Here is a 19,983-nt window from a genome sequence, read left to right on the forward strand (position 1 = left end):
TGCAGCAGCAGGTGTAAGCAGGGCACAGAAAGCCACTCGTTGCTCACCTGATAAATGGCAGCAGGCAAATAAACCTTTGGAGCTATTGCAACCCACCTTGTAAGTTATGTTTTTTCCAAAGCTCGTGCTGCCCACGGCCAGGATTTCTCCCCAGAGCCCCTCAGGGTGAGGGACTCAGGCTCCCAGGGGGCTCCCAGCATTGCCTGCAAGCCTTGGGGGGGTGGCTGTTCCCAGGGAGAGAGCAAGAAATGCCCAGCTATCCCACAGAAGCCAATAGCCCTGACAGATTGCAGCTACTGCCCAGCTCTCCAAATCCCAGATAAGTGTCCAAAGGTCAGACAAAATTTTCCTGGAAAATTGCCTGAGGGGATGAGGGGAAAGCTGCTCGGGTGTGGGTCCTTGTGCAGCGGGAGCAGGGCTGGGTGCTGCTCCTGCTCCTGCCTGCTGGAATCCAGTCTCCTCAGTGGAAATCCAGGATTTCCCTGTCTTCCCAAAACCTCAGTGAGGGGGAGTCCCAAAGGCAGAGAGGGAGGCATCCAGGATTTCCCTGTCTTCCCAAAACCTCAGTGAGGGGGAGTCCCAAAGGCAGAGAGGGAGGCAGGCAGGAGGGGCTCAGAGTCCAGGAGGGAGGGAGATGAGATGCAAGGCCACCACCTTCACTGCTTCCCCAGCTTAACTCAAGCCTGCAAGAGGAGGGCAGCTCCCATGGGAGCAGGAGTCCATGGGAAGAGGTGCAGGGAACAGGACACTGGGAAGTGAAAGGAGCAGGAACCAGCTGGGGACACAGAGGAACCCCAGGCTGGGGCTGGAGAACAGCTCCGTGAAGGGCTGCCAGGGCTGGCTCACAGCAAGGCAAGGGACAGGCTGGATCCTGATGCTGTTATAGGAGACATTTAGCTGAATTCCAGCAAGGAAACCAGGGAACAGCAGGAAACACCTTGATGTATGTGAAGGGCCAAGACTCAGAGATACAGTGAGGTCTGAAGCCGTGGAAAAACAGAACTTTGCAGACGTGCATTTTAAGAAAAGGGTTTACTGCTTGTAACCTTGAAAAATATTCCTGAGTCACAGAAGCCCAGCAGGCCCAAGGGTTCCTTCCCAACATGGGAAGGATGGGATGCAGCTCCCAGACAGCTCCTGAAGGGGTTTGCTCAGCCCAGCCCAGGCTGTGCTGTGCCCTCATGGTCCATCAGGAACCAGGGAGCCGAGAATTCTGAGCTCAGGGCCTGGCCTGGCTCCAGATGGGAGCACCCAGCACGAGCCAGGCACTGAGGCAAGCCCTGTGTGATCCATCAGGCAGGGGCAGCAGGAGAAGGCAGCAGCACATGGAGCCATGATCCAGGTGGTCAGAGCCATGTGGGAATGCTCAGGGAAGAACAGCACTGGACTGCAGCTCGAGTCTCTCTGAGTCTGAGGGGATGTGGCTTCTTCCCTCTGGGACTGTCAGCAGCAGCAGGAATCTGTGCTCCTCCCTCACACCCCAGTTTGAGCTGAACAGTTCCTGCATCCCCTCCCCACTGCTGGGGCTGCCAGTCTGGCACCAGTCCAGCTCCACACCCTCCTCAGGAGCTCCTCTGTGATGTATCCAAGATCTGCTGGGCAATGTGAGTCAGGGCAGGGAAGGCAGAGCTCTTGGGAAACTCTTGGATGAAGTCTCTGCCTTCTTCCAAGCTCTGGCTGAGCTGGGGGTCCAGGGGGACGCAGCCTGTGGGACAGGGAGGCAGAGTGAGAGCTCGCTCCCTGCAGGGCCCAGATGAGCAGCCAGGGATAAAACACACACTGCCACAGTTAACTCCAGGGAAAATGGTGGGGAAGAGCCACCACTGCCCTCCCTGGGCTCTCCAGGAGATCATTCTCACCTGCAACCACTTCCTCTGGCTCCAAGACCCCACCCCACCCTGGTGCTTCATGAGAGGGGCTCTCCCACCTGATCCCAGCCCTGTCCAGGGACAGGGCTCAGCCCTCAGCCCCCATTTCTCAGGAAGGTTCCAGACATTTCAACATGGCTCTCATGGAGCTCCAGGCCTGTTTACACTGTCACCATGATGTCAGCAGTCAGAGCAGGCTGCTGGCACCACCACCTCTGCCCTAGCAGGGCCAGGGGCCCACTGTGAGGAGTTTGGAGGGCAGAGAAGCAAAGCAAAAACCTCAGCTCAGCTCCCAGCCCACCTGCCCCTGGGATGTTCCTTCTCTGTGCTCAGCCCTCCCAGAGCATCACAAGACCAGCCCTGAGCAGAGCTGTGCTGCAGAGCCCACTCACCCAGGAAGGGCACCCCAGCATGCTTGGCCAGCTCCTCGCCTCCCCCTTTGGAGAAGATGTTTGTGCATTCCTGAGGGAGGAAGAGGAGTGAGTTAGGAAGGCCAGAGCGCTGTGTGACAGGGCAGGAGCTGCCAGCCCTGAGCAGGGTCAGCTCCCCTCTACCCTGCAGCCCCAGGCATTCCCTGTGCCCTGCCCCTCTCCTCAGCACAGCAGAGCCCAAAGCTGGCTCACAGCATCACCCTCGTGGCATTTCCCAATTCTCCACCCCAGCACCCCAAGGAAGGGCCCAGAGCAGCCCCAAGGCTGCACAGTAAGGTCAGGAGAGCTCACAGAGCAGTGGGGGCACACGAAGCCGCTCATGTTCTCCACGATGCCGAGGATGTGCAGCCCTGCCTTCCTGCAGAACGTCAGCTCCCGCCTCACATCCCCCACGGACACAGCCTGGGGGAACAGCAGCAGTTGGGGATCCCTCTGGCCACCCTGACTGTGTACAACAGGCATCCACAGACAGCCCTGTGCAAAGCTGGGGTGCATTTTCCCCTCTGCCAGGAAGTCCAGCCCCGTGTCCCACCTGAGGGGTTGTGACCAGGACTGCCCCGAGCAGCTGGTGGGGCCTCAAGGCCTCCACGGTGGAGATGTGCTCGTCAGACGTGCCCGGTGGCGTGTCCACGATGAGGAAGTCCAGCTCCCCCCAGGCCACATCAGTGACAAACTGTTTGATCAAAGCTGTGGAAATAAAAGGGACAGATAAAAAACCCCAAACCACAACTGGCTTCAGCAGGTGGCTTGGGAGCCGTGGGACAGGGAGAGGGGACAAGGCTGTCTGTCAGCAAAACATGTGCTGCAGCTGCACTGTCCCCATCTGAGTGACTTCAAGCCATCCTTGTGGAACAGGAGCTTCATTCCCCCAAGGAATACCCTCTGCAGGAGGGCCCACAGGAGGTTCCCCAGCAGCAAGCCCTGGTGTTACCATTTTTCTTGGGTCCCCTCCACACCACGGCGTCGTCGGGCCGCTCCAGCAGGAAGCCGATGGACATGAGGGCAATGGCCTTGTCCTGGCCCACGAAGACAGGGACCCAGCCGCTGTCACACTGGTGCACAGCACTGTCCTGCACCCTCAGCATGCGTGGGATGCTGGGGCCACACAGGTCCACGTCCAGGATCCCCACCTGGGGACAGGCACAGCCCTTCAGGGCGGGCTCAGAGCCCCCGGCCACCCCGCTTCCACAACAGCCACGTTTGGAACAGAAATGCTTTAAATTTCATATCCCTCCTGGCCTACTGCTCCCCAAGGAGCATCCCCTGGCTGTTTCTAAGTGCTTTATACCAGAACCCAAGTGGCACAGGCTGCACAGAGCCTTTAAAAAGGTCCTCAGGGAATTCAGTCTGTCTCCTGCCCCCACATTTCCTTTTTTTCCCCATTTTAAGAGTCCTTGACCTCACCCACTTCACCCCACAGAGGGAGTGAGGGTGACACCACAAAGCAGCCAATTTATGTCCCAGTGCCAATTTCAACACTAAATATTGGGTGATTTAATAAAATAGACAAAAGAGAAATGAACTGCATTACCTGAACTGGATCACACTATCACAAATTGCATTTTCACAGAGAATCCACACACTGCCCACCAAGGACACCCACATGGAAAGGGTGGCCATAATCCAGCCCAGCTGAGGGCAGGAAAGGACAAGGCAGAGCTCAGCACCCCAAGGGCTCACTCACCCTCTTGCCAGCGTGCCGCAGCGCCAGGGCCAGCTCTGTGGAGAGGGTGCTCTTCCCAACGCCGCCCTTCCCCGACAGCACCAGCACGATGTGCCGCACCCCGGCCAGGTTGGCTCTCTCTGCAGGGGTACCACAGAGCCATGGGATATCCTCAGGGGGAGGGACCCCAGGGATCATCCAGGGCAGCTCCTGGCCCTGCACAGACCCCCAACAATCCCACCCTGGGCATCCCTGGAAGCACTATCCAAGCTCTCCTGGAGCTCTGGCAGCCTCAGGGCAGTGACCATTCCCTGGGGAGCCTGGGCAGTGCCAGCACCCTCTGGGGGAAGAACCTTTCCTGATGCCCACCCTGACCCTCCAGCCATTCCCTGTCCCAGAGATCAGAGCTGCCCCTCAGAAGGAGCTGCAGCCCTGTTGAGTTCTGCCCTCAGTGTAAGGCAGCGGGAAAGAAGAGGTGGACATGCCACAGGCTTACTGTCATCAGAACGGGGACAAAGGCAACAATGGCAATAAACACCGTGTGTGGGGAGCAAAGGCTGGTCCAGATGACCTAAGTGGAAATTGGGCAGCACAGCAATAAACATGCACGGGGCTCGTGAGGCTCAGCAGGGCTATGACCCGAGGCTGATGGTGAGCTCAGGGTGAGCTCAGGCCCTTGGCGTTTCCTCCCTCCGTGCCACACCAGTCGCTTCCTGCCGGCCCCTGCTCCTCTCCAGCCCTCCCCGCATTCCCCGCTGTGCTGTCAGCACTCCCGGCTCTGCTTCGGGCTCAGCTCCCCGGAGCAGGAGCTGACGGGATCGGAGCCCCCGGCCCGGGGCAGCACAGGGGGCGGCCGGGCCGCTCCAGCCACAGCCAGCGAACGCCGCCCGCCCGCCCGGGGCCGCGTTCCGGGCACGGACTCAACGCGCCGGGGCTGGCCCACACCGACGGCATGGAGCCCGCACGGACCATGGCAGAGCTCATCAGCAGCTCCGCCGACGGTAAAAGCCACGGGCCCGCAACGGGGAGGGGGGGAGAAGGGGCCCGGGGAGGGCAGCCGGGGCCCCGCAGTGAGGCGCGCCCGGGACACCGCCCGGTGATAGCGGCAGCCCGCGCCGGGCCCGCTCACTCGGCGCTGTCTGCCGCGGGAGCCGGGCCCAGGCCTCGGGCAAGGCTCAGCGCCACCTCCCGATCAGCAGTGCCCGCTGCCTATGGGAGTCCGGCCCGGCCCGGCCCGGAGCGCCCCTCACCAGGAGTGGGGCCGAACACCGTGGCACCGGCTCGGCCCGAGCACCTCGGAACTCCGCGGAGCCGGGCCCCCCACTAGGCCCGGCCCTTCTGGCTGGGACGTCCCCCGAGAAGCGGGTAGGGCCCCCCAGGCCGAGACCCCGAATCCCGGTTCACCGCGGCCTCCCCACCGCTCACCCCCAGCCGTCTCCTCCATGTTGCCTCCCCTCATCACCCGCTTCCGTCTTCCTCCGGCCCACGGCCCCTCCCCCTCAGACTGACAGGTGCTGTGTCCAATCGCAAGCTGCACTTTCACCGGACAACCCGCCCTCCAGGGCTTTACAGCCAATCCGCTTCTGGAGCTCCATACGCATCAGCCAATGGGCTTAGTGCTTTCCCTTCGCAAGCGGCCGCCCAATGGCGCCGCTCTCTGGCGATTGGCACACCGGGAACCCAATAGAGCCGGGCTCTCTCAGACCCCGCCTCCTTCGTCCCCCTCTGCCTGTGAGTGACAGAGGGTTCAGCAAATGGCGAAGGGGCGCGGCGCGGCCGCAGCCAATGGGCGTCCGGGGGCGGTGCCGGGAGCGGATTGTTTATGTCCCGGGAGAGGAAAGTAGGTCAGAACGCCGCGGGCCAGGCCGGGCCGGATCGGGCTGGGCTGGGCAGGTGGGCCGGGGGCTCGGGGGACGGGCCGGAGGTGAGAGCTGGGCTTGGGGTTTGGCTGAGGGCGGGCCTGGTTGTGCGACCCAAGCGCCGTGGCCTGGCCTGGCCCTGCCCTGTCCGGCGGCCTCCTCTGCCGGGACAGCCGGGCTCGGTGCCCGCCCTCGGTGGAGCCGCTGTCTCCGCGGTCCGGGAGCCGGGCCGAGCCGAGCCGGGCCCCCCGCCGTGGTCCCCCCGCGCCGCTCGGTGCCCGCGGCTGTGCGGGTCACGCCGCAGCAGCGCCGCGCGTCCCGGAAAGGCCTCAGGGAGCCCTGGGCCCCGCAGGGGTGAGCGGCTCTTGGTGACAGCGCTGCTGTGACAGCAGGAGCTGGACAGGGACCGACCCCTCTGCTGGCATTGCTGAGACAACTCCGGTCCTGGGGCAGCTCCGGTCAGGCAGGACACGAGGGGCTGGAGCGTGTCTAGAGAAGGGAACAGAGGTGGGGAAGGGGCTGGAGCACTAGGAGGGGCTGAGAGAGCTGGGAAGGGGCTCAGCCTGGAGAAAAGGAGGCTCAGGGGGGACCTTGTGGCTCTGCACAGCTCCTGACATGAGGGGACAGCTGAAGGGTCGGGGTCTGCTGCCAGGGAACAGGGACAGGACAAAGAGACACGGCCCCAAGCTGTGCCAGGGGAGGATTAGGTTGGTTATTGGAAATTTCCTTCATGGGAAGGTGGTCAGGCACTGGCACAGCTGCACAGGGCAGTGGTGGGGTCGCCATCCCCGCAGGGATTTAGAAACTGTGTGGTTGTGGCACTTGATGACATGGTTCCATGGTGGCCTTGGCAGTGCTGAGGGAATGGTTGGACTCGTTGATCCAGGAGATCTTTTCCAGCCATAACGATTCTATGTCCGACTCTGCCGTTGGTGCTGGGACCTCTGTGCTGGCTCTAAGCCTTAGTGAGGGCCTGGGGGAGCAGGGCAGCTCTTCTGGGCTGCCGTGGGTGCTCAGCAAAGCTGGAGAAGGGTTTCTACTGCTGGAATTGTCACTTCCACACCTGCCAGAGTCCTGGGTTGTTCTTCTCCTCTTGCAAGCCCTGACCCTGGAAGGGCAGAAAGGAAACTCCTGCAGCTCCAGCTGCAGAAAGAGCTGGGAGCAAGGCCTGAGGCTGCTGTGTGCCCAGACCCCAGAGTTTGCAGCCCTTCCCTTGATGCCTTGTGCAGGCTGCCCTAGAATAGAGACTGGGCAGAGTTAAAGAATAAAGTAGGGATTTATTAGGAGGGCTCAATGGATGCACCTTGTGCAGCACAAGAGCCCAGCCAGGGCTGCACCCAATGTGAACCAAAATGGTCACAAAATGCACGACTGCTCATGGGGTCTCTCACTTTTATGAGTTCTGCTCCATTTACATATTGGAGTTAATTGTCCAGTTATAGCTCCAGCCCATGCAGTCCCATCCTGCTTGTTTTTTCCTCTTCAACCCACATTGTTTGTGCTCTGGGGCCTGAGATTTGGATCATTTGTCCTTGATCCCAGCTAGAGAAGGAATTGTTTTGTCTCCCTACTCTGTGAAGAGAGCTCACCATCCCCTAATACAAAGTTCAGAAGTGCACACTAAAGCAGCACAGAATCTGAAAAACAGAAAAGCCAAAACTTGAGACATCACTTCCCTTCTGCCTGTTGTCCTTGAGGCAAGTTGGGACAGGTCTGTCACAACCCTGGTTTCCTTCCAGTGAGCAGGAAAGTGGTTTCTCTTCCTCTCCAAGCACTGTGAGTAAAGCCTTCCATCAGAGGGCATCTGCAGGTGGACACCCTCCCCTGGAGACAGCCAGGCTGCAGGGGCTGGGGCAGGAGCCAGGACAGCTGCTGGAGGGTCACTGGGCAGTAGGGAGGCTGTGTCTTGGAGCAGCCTGGGACAGTGGAACGTGTCCCTGCCCATGGCAGGGGGTGGAACCAGATGAGCTTGAAGGTCCTTCCCACCCAAATGATTCTGTGATTTTGACAGCCCTGAAGCTCCTCAGGCCAGGTGGGAGGTGGCTGCTGGATACAGTTCCTGCAGAGGGACAGCTGGAGCTGTCCTGGGGCCAGCTGAACCCTGGCTCAGGGAGGAGTTGACCCTGGGTGGAGAAAGAGGTTGAAGTGTGCAGAGGCTCTTCATGTGCATGGAACTTCCTTTGCTGATCTTGTGCTGTTCCCCTGGGGTGTTTGGTGACCCGGGGAGGTGACAGAAGCGTGGCAGAGGTGTGGCAGCAGTGTAACCCTGTGTTCCCTCCCCAGCCTACCTGCGTGGGGGCAGCATGGCGCGGCGCCCGCGGAGCAGCCGGGCCTGGCGCTTCGTCCTGAGCGGGGTGCGGCGCGAGGCCGACGGCCGGGCTGGCGCACGGGGCTGGGGCTACGACTCCGACGGCCAGGTAGGCTGGGCTGGGGGATCTGGGTGCCACTGGGGGCTGTCATCTCATTGCAGGGGTTCCATGCTCTTGTCTCCTTATCACAAAAGTTTCATACCTTCTGTTGGGGAAGATGAAACGGGAAAGCCTTATAAATAGGATTGTCTGGCAAAAGATTTTGAGAATATAGAAACTATAAGCGAGATTGAAATGAAAGCAAGCTTTGAGATACCTCAGTTACTGAACAACTAGAAAACAATGGCATGGCCAGCTGAAGGTGATCCCTTTTGATGGAACAACACCCTCTGCTTGCAGACAGGTCCAGGGGTCAGAGCAGACCCTACAGCTTGGCAGAAGGGGCCCAGAGAGGAGTTTATAGGGTTTAAAATGTAACACAGTGTGGTAATGTAATGATTCTTATAGGCTGTATGTAAATGCTATAGGATTTGTATATTGTACTAGATTAGTTAGTGAGAATTGGAATATTCAACACAGAAGAAGATTTATTGTATTGTAATGGGAACCTCGCTCTGTTACCCTTTTTACTCTCTTACCTTTTTTACTCTGTTACGCTCTTACCCTCTTACTCTCTTACCCTCTCATCCTCTCTCCCCCTCTCCTCTCTGGGGCCTGCTCTGAGCTGTGCCTGGCAGCTCCCAGCAGGGCCCTGCACCCAGGCCCTTTGCAATGAACCCCAAGTTCCATGACCTGGCTGCAGAGATCTCTCATCTCTGTCCTGACCATCCTATCCCCTGATGCTCCTATACCTTCTTAGTGTTTTCTCATGGGCATCTCCTCTAAGCACTGACTCTTTCTTCTTAAAGCAGGCAAGTGACCCCAGTTCCCTTCTCACCCAGCCACCCCACTCTTTTATAGCACTCTTCTTCCCATTGCTTACAGTGCAGCCTGTTAAAGTCAGGCCTGCTCCTAATCTTTGATAATTGGCCCAGGGGTAAGATCACTTTCTACACTATCTTTATTTTCTTTATTTTATCCCCGTACAACAGGGGCTGTTTTCCTGCCCCTGATACCCAGTCTGAACTGGCCAAAAGCAGGAAAGATTCAGTAATGGTCAATATTGAGACTAAACTAAAAACTTTTTCAAGCATAGAATAGGTGTGTTATACAGAAAGTACATACAGCATTTTTATGTTATCGTTAGGTTGGATATGACATCCACACCTGATCAGGGTCCAAGAAGCAAAAAGTTTTTATTTTGCTTGTTCTATAGCTTATATACTCTTAACAAAGCCTGATCTGAAGTCATTAACTACATCACAATAACTTACTGTATTCATTGGTGCAAAGCAATTAGCGTCAATATAATTGGCAAAAGTTTTACAGAAATTTAATAAGGCACATATACACATCTACTTACGCACACAGTCTAGCTTACGAATATTTTCATGTATCTTTTCTAATCTGTTTCTATGCTGATGGCCTTGTCTTCTTCTTTGCTATGGATACACCTGAAAATCATCATTTGTTATTTGTTCTATTAACTCAGCTTTGCTTGCAGGCCAGCTGTGAAGCCCCTCCATATTTTTATAAAATTTTTTTTTGAAGCAGAGCTCTAGATAAGTGTTTGAAGTGGATCAGTTCCCTAATCAGGCTGGCTGTGATCCCTCCTGGCCTGTGAGGGGCTTGGAGTGGTGGTGGAGGTTGCAGGGCAGTGTCTTCAGACTAAAATTTCCTCACATTTCCTGCTCTGCAGTGTGAACCTCACTTCTGAACCTGGTCCAGGTGTGCTGGAGATGGGAACACAGCAGGGAGAGCGAGAGTGAAACAGTGCAAGGAGTGACGGATTCACTTCTGCCATCCTTCCCTATTTTCCTAATCCTTGAGTGTGTGAGCTGAGTTCCCTGTGCAGTGGTGGGAACACAAGGAGCTGCTCCAGGAGCTTCAGAGCCACACTGAAGCCAGGAGGCTCTGCCAGGGCACAGTGTCCAAACCCAGGCACTGTGCTCCCAGAAAATGAGCAGTTTTCTGTCTCTGCAGTCATGGGACTGACAGGATTTCTAGGCAGCAGTACTTGGGAAAGTTAGAAGTTAGGAAAGACAGAACCCAAGCTCTTGGGTCTGCAGGCCAGAGCAGGCTAGGGCAGTACGTATGTAAGCCCCAGCAGTTTCAATTCCCTGTTTAAAAAAGCTGCAAGAACATGAGTTTAAAGGATTTTTGTCATTAATTGCCCCTGTCTGTGGTGGTGAATAACAAGCAGGTACCCCTGAGCAGCACATAAACCTAGAGTAACTCTGCAACCTGTGATAAAAGAATCCCTTAGGCAACCCCATAACACATGAGTGAAACTGGGCTGTGGCTCTCACCGTGTCCAGTCCAGGATCACTGTGGTCTCTTGGCACTGGGGAACAGTAAATCAGGTTTTTGTGTTTATGAAAATAAACAAAAGCCCTTTAACCCTGCCCTGTCCCTGTGGGCCTGTCTGCAGCGCTGGCCTGAGGAGCTGCAGCCATGCTGCTCACCTGGCTCCCTTTGTTCTGCCCCCTCTCCCTTCTCCTCCTGTGCCTCCCAGCCTCTTCACAGCCTCTCCAGAGCAGTGCTCAGCTCTGCTATGGCTGGAACCTGCCTGGTGAGTGCCAAAGCTTTAGCACAGAATTTCCTTCAGAATGTGTGTGTTCCAGACTTGGGCTGTCACCCTGCTGGGAGAGCTCCATGTGCCTGGCAGGCACACAGCATGTACCTGCACTGCAGAGTGCTGAGAGGTCCCTGAGGCTCAGCAGGCACTATCCATGTCCCAGAGCAGGGTGATTCCATGGGCACAGCCTCTCCATGTGTGACACGAGCCTGGGGATGTCCAGCAGAGCCCTCAGGGAGCTCTCCCAGCCCAGCTGCCATGGCCAGGGTACCCAGCAGTGAGCGTTCCTGTTCTCCCCAGGAGCAGTGAGCATTCCTGTTCTCCCCAGGAGCAGTGAGCATTCCTGTTCTCCCCAGGAGCAGTGAGCATTCCTGTTCTCCCCAGCAGCAGTGAGCATTCCTGTTCTGCCCAGCAGTGAGCATTCCTGTTCTCCCCAGCAGCACAGCGACTCGGATTCGGAGCCAGAGTTCTCCTCCCTGTCTCCCTCCATCCCGAGTGCCATTCCTGTGACTGGAGAGTCCTACTGCAACTGTGAGAACCAGAGTGAAGCTCCCTACTGCTCCAGCCTGCACGCCCTGCACCGTGTCCGTGACTGCCGCTGCGGCGAGGAGGACGAGTGTAAGGGGCTGGGGATGGGGGGACAATGCGGCCTCTGCCGGGTTTTGGGGTGTCCCCAGTGAGCTGCAGCAGGTCTGGATAGCACAGTCCTGTTCAGCACAGCCTGAGTTCCCAAGCAGCTCCCAGCTGCAGGCTACCTTAGCAAGCTTAGGTGGTTATCAGCTCATTTTGTCATTTCAGCTCTTCGCTTGCTGTGTGACTTAGGCAGATGCAGGGAGAGAGAGGAGAAGGCTGTGTGAGGTTCCACAGTGATGTCTTTATTGAATCTTCTGTGAAGGTTCTGAGGGACAGCTCTTCTGCTGAGCTGGGCAAAAGTAGCCCTTTATATAGGGTACAGGGGTTGTAGAAATTGTCCAATAGTAAGGGTCAAAGGAAAGTGACCTATAGTTTTACAGAGAGATAAGCAAATGCCTGGAGGTGGGAGAGGGGCTTCTAAGGTCCAGTCATCATGACTAGGCATTTCCTATTTAGGCTGCTGAATGCCATGGTGGCATTGCAGGCCCTGGACCTGCTACAGGGGGTCCCCTGCAGTGTCCTGTTCCTGTCCCAGCATCCCTTTGTTTACATCCTGAGGCACAGGAGGATTACCAGCCCCTGCCTGCTGTCGTGTTTCAGGCTCAGGGCTGATGCTGGCACGGCATCAGCGCTCACCCCTGGGACCTGCTTTCCAATCCAGCTTAGGCCGCAGTGAAACACAGCCCTGCTTAGGGCCCTCCTGATCCCTGCAGGGGCTGGCAGGGTGCCTGGCTCAGAGCACAGGGTGGGCTTGGGCTGGGGGAGAGCCTGTGGCAGGGCAGAGCCACCCCTTGATCCCAGGAGGAGTGTGGGGAGAAGGGAGGCTCTGCCCGTGTCAGCCAAAATTTGGCCTGGTGAATGCTGACATTGGAGCACTGATCCATCCCCTGGTGGGACACTGCAGAGTAGTTCAGGCCTCAAGCAGTCCTCTGATGTGCACAGCTTAAGATTTATCCTCTTAAAGAATAAGAGAAATAGAAACAAACCCACTAACAGGCCTTCAAAACAAACATCTACCTGTGCTTTGGCTTGGGGCTCATTCCCTGAGGGTCTTTGCCCATCCTTGTCCCCTCTGTGCTTCCTCAACAGATTTTGACTGGGTGTGGGATGACCTGAACAAGTCAACGGCCACGCTGCTGACGTGTGACAACCGCAAGGTGAACTTCCACATGGAGTACAGCTGTGGCACGGCCGCCATCCGCGGCAACAAGGAGCTGGCAGAGGGCCAGCACTTCTGGGAGATCAAGATGACCTCCCCGGTGTATGGCACTGACATGGTACGTGTGGGGCACGCAGAAATGCCCAGGAGTTTGGACAGGAGCTGGCAGGATGAGGTTCCACCATGGCAGATGAGGTTTGAGGCTGTCTGGAAGTGCACAAGTCCATGGGGAGCTGATGAGATGCATCTCTGGGATCTGAGGGATTGGTGGATGAAGTGGCTTAGCCACTCTCTGTCATACTGGAGAAGCTGTGGCAGCCTGGTGAAGTTCCCAGTGACTGGAAAAGAGGAAACATAACCCCCATTTTAACAAAGGGAAATAAGGAAGATCTAGGGAAGTACAGGCTGACCAGTGTCACCTCTGGGCCTGGCAAACATGGAGCAGATCCTTTTGGAAGCTATGCAAAGGCACATGGAAAGAGTGGATGTGATTGATGGCATCCATCATGTCTGAGGGATTCAGTGGCCTTCTGTGATGGGCTTGCAGTGTTTGTGGAGGGGGGAAGAGGAACTGATCTCATCCACCTGAACTTGTGCAAAGCATTTGTTGCTGCCTTGCATGGCATCCTTGTCTCTAACCTGGAGAGACATGGATTTGACAGAGGAACCACTTGGTGGGTATGGAATTGTCTGGATGATCACATGCAAAGAGTTGGGAGTTGACAGAGACCAGTGACGAGTGACATTGCTCGGGGGCTGGCACTGGGAGCAGATGTTTCACATCTCTGCTGGGGACATGGACAGTGGGATCAGGGCACCCTTGGCCAGACTGGAGGTGACACCCAGCTGTGTGGGGAGGTGACACCTGGAGGAGAGGGATGGGGCATCCAGAGAGATCTGGACAGCCTGGAGAGGTGGGGCCATGGGAAAAAAGTTGAACAAGGCCCAAGAGCCAGTGCTGCACCTGGGTCAGGGCAATCCCAAGCACCAGTCCAGGCTGGGCAGGGATTGGAGGGAGAGCAGCCCTGGGAGAAGGACATGGAGTCTTGGAGGATAAGAACTGTACATGGCCTGGCCATGAGGACCCAGAACCCCCCTGGAATGGGCTGAGCCCCCACTGTGGGCAGCAGGAGGGAGGGATTCTGTCCCCTCAGCTGAGACCCCACCTGCAGAGCTGCCTTCACATCTGGGGCCCAGCACAGGAAGGACCTGGAGCTGCTGGAGAGAGTCCAGGGGATTCCATGGAGATGCCCCAGGGCTGGAGCCCCTCTGCTCTGGAGCCAGGCTGGGAGAGCTGGGGGTGCTCACCTGGACAGGAGAAGGCTCCAGGGACACCTCAGAGCCCCTTGCAGGGCCTGAAGGGGCTCCAGGAGAGCTGCAGAGGGACTGGGGACAAGGCATGGAGGGACAGGACACAGGGAATGGCTTTACACTGCCAGAGGGCAGGGCTGGATGGGATATTGGGAATTAGGAATTGTTCCCCTGGATCCCTGGCAGTGCCCAAGGCCAGGCTGGGCAGGGCTTGGAGCACCCTGGGATGGTGGAAGGTGTCCCTGCCATGGCAGAGGTGGGATGAGATGCACTTTACAGTCCCTTAAAACTCAAACCATTCTGTGACTCTGTGAACAGGACAGGGACCCTCTCCAGCATTTTACCTGTGCCTCCTCACTTAGGAAAGGAAATCAGAGCTGGGAACCTTCAGTTCCACCCTGAAACCTCCAACTTGGCTTCACCAACCCCTCTGGGTGTTTTGGGCTGAGCCAAGAACTGGAGGTGGAATCTTGGTTGTGTCTTGTTGCTTGAAAAGACACTGAGCTTGTGTTCTGCTTTGCCTGGCAGATGGTGGGGATTGGGACGTCGGACGTGAACCTGGACAAGTACCGGCACACCTTCTGCAGCCTGCTGGGCAAGGACGAGGACAGCTGGGGCCTCTCCTACACAGGTAACACGGCCAGGGTGGCTGGGTGGGCAGCAGTGGCACAGGAGGTGCCACCAGGCCTGTGAATCCCTTTGTTAAGGACACCAGAGCAGCTGCTGGCAGCTCGCAGCCCTTGGAGCATCTCTCCTGGCCCACTGTCACAGACATCTTTTATGAAAAATCCTTTCCTTAGGATTTTTTCTCCTGAGAAGCTGGGAGGCCTCAGAAACAAAACATTGATTATCTGCTGCTGTGGTATGCAACAGGTGGATCTGGGATTGGTCTCATGTGGTTGTTTCTAATTAATGGCCAATCACAGTCCAGCTGTCTGGACTGTCTTGGTCAGTCACAAGCTTTTGTTATCATTCTTTTTCTATTCTTAGCCAGCCTTCTGATGAAATCCTTTCTTCCATTCTTTTAGTATAGCTTTAATATAATATATATCATAAAGTAATAAATCAGCCTTCTGAAACATGGAGTTAACATTCTCATTTCTTCCCTCATCCTAAGACCCCTGTGAACACCATCACAGCCCACTTTTTGCAGAGCCCTTAGACCTGGTGTGGGGCCCTGCCAGGGCACCAGGGTACTACTGTCACATCAGCACTTTGGGGTTTCAGTGCTGCTCCCTGTGCTCTGGAGTTGTAAAACCTCACTTTTGCCTTTCCACCAGCCACCCTGGGATGGGAGGGCAGGGGTCAGAAATGCAGGGATGTTTTTGGCACTGAGCGAGGCTGTACCAGCAGCATGGGAGTTGGGATGAATTTCTGGAGTGCAGGTTTTCCATTTTTTTGGGTGTGTTTTCAGGACTGCTGCACCACAAGGGGGACAAAACAAACTTCTCCTCGAGGTTTGGCCAAGGCTCCATTATTGGGGTGCATTTGGACACGTGGCACGGGACACTCACGTTCTTCAAGAACCGCAAGTGCATAGGTGAGAGCCAGGGATGGGGTGGGAGCAACTCGAGTCTGGCTGCAGCAGAAAACACTGGGAAAGCAGAAGACCAGGGTGTGAAGCGAGTGGGAGGAAGATCACTTTGTTTGTTGTTGAATAGATGGGGATTTTGGAAAGCTTTTCCCAACAGCTTTGCAGTTAATGGGTTTGGGGTAGGTGGGAGGGGGGAGATCCCTGTGTCTAAGCTAACATGCCCTCCCTGGTGCTGTGCCCTGGCAGGGGTGGCAGCCACAAAGCTGCAGAACAAGAAGTTTTACCCCATGGTGTGCTCGACGGCGGCCAAGAGCAGCATGAAGGTGATCCGGTCCTGCGCCAGCCGCACGTCCCTGCAGTACCTGTGCTGCTTCCGCCTGCGCCAGCTCCTGCCCGACTACGTGGACACGCTGGAGGTGCTGCCCCTGCCCCCAGGACTCAAGCAGGTGCTGCACAACAAACTGGGCTGGGTCTTGAGCATGAACTATAGCACGTCGAAGCCTTCCTCCTCCTCATCCTCGGGGAGTGACTCGGACAGCTCATGCAGCTCGGATGCGGAGGCCTGCCAAAGGAAGAGGTGCAGGAGGACATAATGGCTCTGCACAGCACGTGGGGTTTGTTGTGTTGTCTGCAAGGGCCAGTCGAGCCTGATGCACCTCTTCCTTCTGGGGACATCCATTTCTACCTGTTGGCAAGGATTTCTCCAGCGCTGTGCAAATCTTTGGCCTCATCATCCATCACAGGCATTTAGAGGAGCTGCTGGCTCCAAGAGATGCCAGCTCTGACACAAGAAATTTGTGGTGAAATATCTGAGCTTCATCTCCTGACTTGCTATGGAAGCCAGCACCTCTTCCCAAAGGATCTCTCTTCTCCCTGTTGGCACAGACAACATTTAAGAAATTGGACTTGATGACAGGAGTTGGACTTGATAATCTTCATGACTCCCTTCCCACTCAGGATGGTCAGGCAGTCTCCTGGTTGGAGTGTGCTGGATTCCAGTCAGATACAGACCTGACTCCCTGAGACACAATCCCAGCCCGTCCTCTCCTCTCTGTGTGTGTAGGTTTGGTGTCTGCCATGCCCTCGTCCTGCTCTGGGGCACGATGGAGCAGCAGCTGCAGGGAAAGGGCCCCCAGAGTCCCTGCTGGGAGCAGGTACAGGAGCTGAGCTGTGGCTGCTGTTCCTCGAGCCCCTGGGGACTTTTAATTGCTTTGCATGTTGGTTTCTGCTGCTTCTCCTCTGTCCAAGACTGTGTTAAACTGTACTAATAAATGTAGAAGCTGTCTGTTGTTCCTCTTGGGGCCCTTGAAGGCAGGAGGCTGCAGGTGCTTGTCAAAAATAGCCTGGGCAGCAGCGTGGAGGGGAGGTTTTGGGTGCAGCAGTTGTGTGTCAGAGCTGGAGGAGGTGAAGGCAGCAGAGGTGCCCTTGTCTCTGCCCTGTGCAGGGCTCTTGTGCTTCCCACTGAAGCAGAAGCCTGGCTGGGTGGTGTTCAGTGCAGCCAGGCTGGTGCCTTTGGCAGTGCACTGGAAGGGAGGCTGCAGGGTTTAGGGTGCCTGCTCTGGTAGGTGACTCTGGGAAAACCACCCCAAACCCCACCCCAGAGCCTGGCAATCAGAGCAGCCCCTCCAAGCCTTTGTGGTCCTGCTGAGGGGAAATGCTGGATTAGGATCTGGACAAGTGCCTCATTGTGCTGTGGCCTCATGCCACTGCCAGGGAATGGGTTCTCTGCTCCCACAGGGCTGGTGCCAACCCAGGCCAGTCCCTGCAGGGCCTGTGGTCAGCCCAGGGGGCTTTTCCCCAGCCTTTGAGCTCTCCTCTGGTTGACTGAGGGGTCAGGGCTGGGCTGGTGCTGTCAGCCTTGCAAAGTGGAACAGGGCTGAGGTATGGATGGGAAATGGCTTTTAACCAGTTCTCTCTGTGGGTTTCCTTCCCTCATGTTCCAGCTGCTGCCTTTTCCTCTGCTCCCATCACAGATCCCCACAGCCCAGGTAAAGCTTCTTGCACCGTGTGCACTTCCCTGCTGAGCTCATCCCCAATCCTGAAGCAAAGCTGGCTCTTGCTGCTCTGGGGCCAGGCTTTGAATGAGAACTGTACTGCAGTAGGTCAGGCTCTGTCCATGCCCTGTTGTGGTGCTGCAGCCAGAACAAGCTGCCTGCTTTTGCTCTTCCCCAGAACTGACTCCAGCAGCAGCTGCAGGCAGAGCAGGGAGGGACTTGGTTTGGAGGGGCTCTCCTGCAGCACTGGTTTCTCCAGGGCTGTAGGAACAAGTGCAGGGGTTCTGTGTCACTGTGGAAAACCCCAGTGAGCAATCCCAAACCTCAGCAGGCACTGGGGGACCCCTAACCGACCCCCATCCTTGCTGTGGCTGTTTCTGGGTAATAATGGAGCTTTGGGAAAAGAGAATCCCATCCTAACCCACCATTTCCCGTGGATTTTCTGGAGCTTACTCAGCATTTTCTCGTGTTGGGAGTTCAGTGAACAATCTGCCCTGCCCTGAGCTGTGTTCCCCCAAGGAAGTGGCTCCTCTCCTCTCAGCTGGTTTTGACAGTTGGCAGATGTTTTCCAAAGTGACTCAAACAGGACCTACATGTCCCCGGAAGCCACAGCAGGATCTACAGAAACAGATCCCACAAAGAGCCAGAGCAGGACATGGAAGGTCAGGATAAACACTGAAGAAAATATGTGGCTTGTGCAGCACCTCAGCTGCAAGGACAGAGCTACACCAGCCCCTGTTCCAGCATTCCTCAGCTCTCCCAGGAGAAAGGCAGCTTTCCAGCCAGCAGGAGAGAAAGCTGGGGAAGCTGAAAGAGGAAATGAAAGCCAAGAGGGCGAAGAAAGCATCTGTAATGAGACATTTATTGATGTACAAGTCTCTGTTCTGAAGGAGAATCAGCTGCTTCCCCTGGCTGGGCTCCCAGCTGCAGCTCAGCCACAGCCAAGCCTGGCTCATAAAAGGAGTGACCAACACCAGCCACAGTCCCTCTGTGGGGAGCAGGACAGAACCAGAACAGGGCTGGGCTTAGAGATGTGCCCCAGCACAGTGGTCTTGGCCACTGATGTCCCATGTCACTGGGATGCTCAGAGGGTGTCACTTGTCACCTTCTGTGCTGCGTTCTCCATAGGCACAGAAGAGGAGGGAACAGTTAGCACAGATGCTCCAGAAGACCCCAATCTTCCCTGCAGGACTCAATCCCATTGTTACAGTGAGGATCCATGACTGAGCCTTCATCCAAATGTATCAGGATGGGGGAGAAAAAGCTCAGAACAAACAAACCTCTATCACTTGGAGGCAGACCTTGCACTCACTCAGCTGTGTGCTGTCTCTCCAGAGAGAGCTGTAAGGCCACTTCATAACATCCTAGGATGGTTTGGTTGGAAAGGTCCTTAAAGTGCTTCTCATCCCACCCCTGCCATGGCAGGGACACCTCCCACTGTCCCAGGCTGCTCCCAGCCCTGCCCAGCCTGGCCTTGGGCACTGCCAGGGATCCAGGGGCAGCCCCAGCTGCTCTGGGCACCCTGTGCCAGGGCCTGCCCACCCTCCCAGGGAACAATTCCTAATTCCCAATATCCCATCCAGCCCTGCCCTCTGGCAGTGGGAAGAAACTCATCCTCCAGAGAGGCTGTGCCAGAGACCAAGGCTCCAGGGCAAGGAAAAGGACAGGACAGTGTTTGACTACCTGAGATTATATTAAAAAAGGTTCTGTCAGAGTTCCTCATCCAGTAGGAATTTTATATGATTAATATTCACAAAAACAAGCACATGCTGATAAAAATGTGACTTCATCCATTGGCTGAGCTGCTGTCAGAAGGGTCAGAGCATCCCAGCCTAATCCTGCTCCTGCCATTCTCAGTCAGGAAGAGCAGAAAGCTCAGGGGTGAGGGGGAGGGAGACCTTGGCGAGCTAAAACAGCTCCCTGAAGGATCAGAGAGCAGAAGAGCAAGGAAGGTGTGGGGGTACCCCATGAGGAGAGCTTGGTGTCCTGTGGAAAGCCCCCTCAGCTCTGGAGTGACACATTTTGTGCCTGAGGAGCTGTAGCTGTCAGACTGCAGCACAGCCACTGGGACATCAAAGCCAGAGCTGAGGGACAGACCCTGGGGCACAGTGGCTGCCCCAACAACCACTGAGCTGCCCTGGCTGGGTGGGCAGCCAAAACTATGCCCTGGGGAGCATCCAAGGTGATGTGAGCAGCTCCTGGGAAGTGGGACCCCACAGCAGGGAGAGGCCTGGGAGGGTGAGTGAGTACTACTGGAACAAGGCTCTGGTTTAATCACAGAGACAGGGCTTGCTTCCCTGGGGAACTGGTGGCACATTCAGAGCTTGTTTGCTCCATCAACATAGAGCTTTTAGTGAAGATGCCCATGACAGCCCTCCCTGCCCCTGTCCTCCAAGCTTTAACAGGCCACAGAGAGCTTTGAGGGCTCACCTGGAGCAGGGGAGGGGTTGCTTCTACTGTAGTTGCTGCTGCTACAGGTCTGACTCTGTTCTACTGCTGAATTGTCACTTCCACACCTGCCAGAGTCCTGGGTTGTTCTTGGGAG

General features: G+C 56.4%; 2 protein-coding genes across 5 annotated transcripts; one reads left to right on the top strand and one right to left on the bottom strand.

Moving 5' to 3' along the window:
- Positions 1–1,013: 1,013 nt before the first annotated feature.
- NUBP2 (NUBP iron-sulfur cluster assembly factor 2, cytosolic) lies at positions 1,014–5,563 on the bottom strand. Of its 2 annotated transcripts, XM_036392218.2 has the most exons (7): positions 5,388–5,563; positions 3,984–4,102; positions 3,231–3,429; positions 2,832–2,986; positions 2,591–2,701; positions 2,261–2,330; positions 1,014–1,705 (listed from the first exon to the last, which is right to left on the bottom strand). In XM_036392218.2, exons 1-7 carry the CDS (start codon positions 5,419–5,421, stop codon positions 1,563–1,565), a joined length of 831 nt encoding a protein of 276 aa, XP_036248111.1. In that variant the 5' UTR covers positions 5,422–5,563; the 3' UTR covers positions 1,014–1,562. The 2 variants fall into 2 exon arrangements, with proteins under 2 accessions (XP_036248111.1, XP_036248110.1); XM_036392217.2 differs by lacking the exon at positions 5,388–5,563 and having other exon boundaries at positions 3,984–5,120.
- A 234-nt stretch (positions 5,564–5,797) lies between these two features.
- Positions 5,798–16,729, top strand: SPSB3 (splA/ryanodine receptor domain and SOCS box containing 3). 3 transcript variants are annotated; one of them, XM_036392211.2, is made up of 7 exons: positions 5,798–5,855; positions 8,105–8,238; positions 11,245–11,425; positions 12,530–12,717; positions 14,439–14,541; positions 15,325–15,450; positions 15,691–16,729. In XM_036392211.2, exons 2-7 carry the CDS (start codon positions 8,125–8,127, stop codon positions 16,035–16,037), a joined length of 1,059 nt encoding a protein of 352 aa, XP_036248104.1. In that variant the 5' UTR covers positions 5,798–5,855; positions 8,105–8,124; the 3' UTR covers positions 16,038–16,729. The 3 variants fall into 3 exon arrangements, with proteins under 3 accessions (XP_036248104.1, XP_054372479.1, XP_054372480.1); XM_054516504.1 differs by lacking the exon at positions 5,798–5,855 and adding an exon at positions 5,866–5,886; XM_054516505.1 differs by lacking the exon at positions 5,798–5,855 and adding an exon at positions 5,866–5,886 and having other exon boundaries at positions 11,248–11,425.
- The last annotated feature ends 3,254 nt before the right edge of the window (positions 16,730–19,983 follow it).

The sequence above is a fragment of the Molothrus ater genome, chromosome 16, assembly GCF_012460135.2.
Source record: "Molothrus ater isolate BHLD 08-10-18 breed brown headed cowbird chromosome 16, BPBGC_Mater_1.1, whole genome shotgun sequence".
Classification (NCBI taxonomy): domain Eukaryota; kingdom Metazoa; phylum Chordata; class Aves; order Passeriformes; family Icteridae; genus Molothrus; species Molothrus ater.